Source organism: Cryptomeria japonica, chromosome 4 (genome assembly GCF_030272615.1).
Source record: "Cryptomeria japonica chromosome 4, Sugi_1.0, whole genome shotgun sequence".
Classification (NCBI taxonomy): Eukaryota; Viridiplantae; Streptophyta; class Pinopsida; order Cupressales; family Cupressaceae; genus Cryptomeria; species Cryptomeria japonica.
In genome coordinates, this window is record NC_081408.1 from 777,250,498 (window position 1) to 777,255,380 (window position 4,883).

A 4,883-nucleotide genomic window follows, 5' to 3' on the forward strand; every position below is an offset into this window, starting at 1 on the left:
TATGTCTACCCTATATTAAACTAGAATATTGACTAGACTTACAAACATAGAACGAAATGTTTAACATAATACTTCATCCTTACAATTCAAAACATGCACGAAAGGTGGGCCTCCACTCTTATTCTATATTAATAGAACATCAACTAGCCTCATTTTCATACATCAATAAAATCTCATATTGAAGAACACTAAACTATCCCAATGAACACGAGGTGGGTCTGCCGGTAAATAAAAGTATATTATTTTATTAAGAAGAATATTTTTTTCCTGAAATAACAATTCAATCACAACTTTTCCAATCAAACCTATCCTGAAAAGCCTATACGGTAATTATCCGTATCACTTACAATGATAAAACACTTCATTTAGGTTCAATAGTAAGCTGGCACGTCTCTCTTATAGACTCGTACAAAGCAAGATGCCCAGATATTGTGCCCACGTATAATTATGGCAGGGATGAAATAGTTCGTATTTTTGTTAGGTCTTACGTTGGCAGGATGAATTTCTGCATATAATTTTAGCATAGGGAACCTACGATTTCCGGTTCGAGTCCAAAAAGAGTTCAAATTTGACTGCCACCATTGATAATCGGAGAAAAAAAATTCTCTTTATCATTAGTTTGCCAACTCTCTGATAATAATTTACAAAATCAAAATTATCCTTAGTAATGAACTCTGACTGCATTTATTCCATTATTATCAGTTTAGCCAACGTGATTTGATTGCCCAGTGATCTTCGCCCGTTTGAATGATGCACGCATGTAGTCCTCTGTAATTATTGATCACTTTTTAATTCAGCTTTTTCAAATCTCTGCACACTCTTTGACTCAGATCACATTTCTTCTGGTCATTTCTTAAGCTTTTAAGTACGTATGGACATCTTTCTTTAACCAGTCGTCACTTGCTTTAGTTTATTCCATTGTCCTTTTGTCAGTTTACGAAGAGTTCAATTTCAGTTGTAGTCTGTATCAATTTCGTGGGCTTATCAGAGGCAACTTACAGTGCCTTTAGTCCACAAACATCACCGTCGTACCTTGAAAACGTGGCCTCCATAGCTTGTCATATTTGTGTGGACTTTACTGATAAGCATAAAGAAAATTCAGCTCACCATGCTAAAACTTTCAAGCGTATCCGCTGAATCTTGTGGACAGAAAGACAGTTTTGTTTATATTGGACACTAGTATAGCCGACTATTCTTTGAATAAGAGATAAACAATAAGACTTCTCGTGAATGAAGAGCTATTTTCATTTTTCATTTGGAATTGTAAAAGTGAAATCTGTGCTACATGTGGTAAAAGATGTCAGTGTGGGTTTAGAGATCTCTTTCCATCTCCATCCGAGACATTTCAGTCAAAAAACGCGCTAACAAGGTTGGACCCGTTCCCAAGTGATTTAAATAAGTGACCATCATGAACATTGTGTCTCAACACATTTTGTGTTGAATGTTTTGTTGTTAGTTGTTGGAGGTGGCGGATTCCATTATGGTAGAAATTTATTTCTGAGTAGTGTGTGCAGAAAGAGAGAAAAAAAGTGGTAATGGCAGATGCTATGGATTTGAGTTCTAAAGCAAAGGAACTAGACATGGAGGATTCATTCCATGAGAAGAAACACGTGAAGAAGTTCGTAATTGCATGTGCAGTTCTGGCCTCTATGAACTCCATCTTGCTTGGCTATGGTATGGTTTCTTTCTCAAAAATTGTATAGCATCAAATATATGATTTTTATAAACTCTGGTTTCATTGCTGCTCCCATATTTAGAATTAAAGATGATACGCATAATCCAGTTGGGTAGATATTGTAAAGCTATTAGACCTTTGAAAATTGTTTGAGAATCCATTGGATGTGAAAGTGTTTTGGATATCTTATTATTGCGCTCAAGGAGTAGCACTTTGCTGAAAAGCACCATGGAGAAACGGACTGGAAGGTATAGATAATGAAGACAAAGGGTTCTTATCTAAATTAGTAAGGGTGGTCATATTCATCTAATTAATGTGTGGTAGAGTTGTATTTTTAATAACTTGAATTAGAAGCGAGTGAAAATTATCTATGGAGCTTTAAATTTAGGCTGATCCATAAATTGGTGAAAGCGTAATTCTACCTAGAAATTGTGTAGAAACTTTATTATTCATGTTCCTAGAGATCTTTAGAGCTTAAATTCTGTCCACCTGGTGATCAAAAGAGATATTCAGCTTAATTTCAAAAAAACACTCTAAAAAGTGAAAATATTGTGTATACCACCTCAAAACGCTAATTTGATATTCATACTCACCATGGTTATGGAAGAGGGACTGGGAAACTTGAGGTTATGAATGAAGAAGATTGATTGAGTGTTGATGTTGATTATCGATAAAAATTGCTTTAGATTTGTTGGGTATGATTTTTATTGACGTTTTGGATAACTGTGGATGCAATTTTTATGATAGATCTGTGTTTGTATTTTTCTTTTGATTGTTTGAATCACTGAATAACGTTCAGCGATCTATCATCAGAAAGAGTTTTCGTTCAGCGATCTATCATCAGAAAGAGAAAACTGATCCCAGCTCCAAAAACAATCTCTACTGTAGAAAATCTGATTGACTATGAATGTTAACAATGTTTTGTTGCAGATGTGGGAGTGATGAGTGGTGCCGCTATATTTATACGCAGAGACCTGGGCTTGAATGACGTGCAGGTTGAGATGCTGATTGGATCGCTGAACTTGGTATCTCTAGTGGGCGCCGCCCTTGCGGGAAGAACCTCGGACGCCGTCGGGCGAAGGTGGACAATGGTCCTTGCAGCTCTCATATTCCTTCTGGGCTCCGTCGTCATGGCCGTGGCGCCAACCTTCGCGTGGCTCATGGTGGGCAGACTTCTCGGCGGAATAGGAGTCGGCTACGCTCTGCTCATAGCGCCAGTCTACACCGCAGAAGTGGCTCCGGCCGCAACGAGAGGCGCGCTCACATGCTTTCCCGAGATTTTCATCAACGTGGGCATTTTTATCGGCTACATCTCAAACTATGCTCTGAAAGGCCTTCCCGATCATCTCAACTGGAGGGTGATGCTCGCATTAGGCGTCGTGCCGCCCATTTTCCTGGGCATAGGCGTGCTCGCCATGCCGGAGAGTCCGAGATGGCTGGTCATGAAAGAACGCAATGACGATGCTTTGAAAGTTCTGCTCCGGACCTCCGAGTCCCGGGCAGAGGCGCACGAAAGGCTTGCTCAGATCGCGGAAGGCATTACGTACGCCCGCCAAAAGACGAGAAATAGCGGCGGTGGCGGCGGGAGCATGCAATCGTCGGGCGAGGGGACGTGGCGAGAGATTTTTCGGCCGACGGCGCCCGTGAGACGGATGCTGATCATTGCGCTGGGCGTGCAATTCTTTCAGCAGGCGGGTGGAATCGACGCCACGGTGTACTATTCCCCCACGACGTTCAAGGCTGCGGGGATGAAAAGCCAGGGTGCAGTCCTCGGGGCCACCATGGCCGTGGGTTTTGCCAAGGCCGGATTTGTCATTGTGGCAGCTGTTTTGATCGATCGAGTTGGGCGAAGGCCCCTGCTGCTAACCAGCGCAATTGGGTCCACGGTTTCTTTGCTTGTATTGGCTCTGTCTTTGCAGTTCATAGGAAATGCGCCTGGTGCTGCACACCAAGCCGCTGGGTATTTGGCCGTCATTGCGGCTTGCGGGAACGTGGCGTTTTTCTCTATCGGAATGGGGCCCGTGAATTGGGTACTCGGGTCAGAGATTTTTCCGCTCCGGCTTCGGGCAAAGGCCGCAAGCCTTGGCGTCGGAGTGAACAGAACTTTGAGCGGCGTGGTGTCCATAAGTTTTCTCAGTCTGACAGATGCAATTACTGTACCCGGGGCTTTCTTTTTGTTCGCCGGTGTTTCGTTTCTGTGTTCGGTGTTTATCTATTTCCTTGTGCCGGAGACTAAAGGTAAAACCTTGGAAGAGATTGTGGCGTTTTTTCACATTGGGCACGAGCATGAAAGGCCGGGTTCGTCTCAGGTTGAGATGGGGAACAGTGCTGGCACTGTTCAGACAGCTATGAAGTTAAAAGATGGGAGCCAACAAACAGGGGATAAGCTGGAAGAGGGCAGTAATACTCAGGAAGCATAATAATAACAAAATCTGTACTATGCTGATACTTTGCTGGTGCCGTGTCCAGAGAGATATCTGAGACACTCTATTTTACTTCTTGGCGTTTGTGAATTTTGCCTGTGACAGTTGTCGCTTCTTTAAACTTTACTCGTGGAGGGGTGATCTTTATCTTTATCTTGTGCTTCGTATAAATGGTTATATAGTTTCAATTCTGTCTCTGCACTGTCAGAGCATTAAGCACAGGAGATAAAGCTTTGATGCAGGTTTTTGTTTTTTCCTGTAACATTGATCATAGCTGCGATACGTATAAGAAAAAAAAAGCATATAGCTCAGATCTCAGCGACAGGGCTCTATATGTCTAGATTTGGTTGGAAGAATATATTTTAAATTTTATTTTGTTGGAGGGTTCATTTAAATTTATATATAAGAAATAAGTTTTATTGGAGAAGTTGGTGTAATTTCAAATGAACCACCTAAACAATTCAAAATTTGAAATCTATTGTTTAAACATGAGGGATAATTACAAACTCCATGTATTTTCTATGTATTAGTTAACTATTAAAATAGAAAAACATTAAAATTCAATCTGATTCTTTTGACATCAAGTCAGATTAGCAGCTTTGGGACAATGACATTATTCTAAGCATTTGTTAAATAACTATAATTATAGAGGAGAAAAGTGCATATTTTATTTTGTGATATATATTTTATGGTACTTTTAGCATATATGGTTATGTTTCTAAGATATCCCTTCTAGAATGGCTATCTTAATTGATCAAGATACTAAAAGGTCTCAATTTGTGTAT

The 4,883-nt window shown here is 40.6% G+C and overlaps 1 protein-coding gene across 1 annotated transcript; it reads left to right on the plus strand.

Annotated features, from left to right (window-relative positions):
- The first annotated feature begins 1,412 nt into the window (after positions 1-1,412).
- Positions 1,413-4,473, plus strand: LOC131031998 (probable polyol transporter 4). Its single transcript, XM_057962879.2, has 2 exons — positions 1,413-1,674; positions 2,606-4,473. The coding sequence occupies exons 1-2, from the start codon at positions 1,536-1,538 to the stop codon at positions 4,093-4,095; spliced, it is 1,629 nt and encodes a 542-aa protein (XP_057818862.2). The 5' UTR covers positions 1,413-1,535; the 3' UTR covers positions 4,096-4,473.
- The last annotated feature ends 410 nt before the right edge of the window (positions 4,474-4,883 follow it).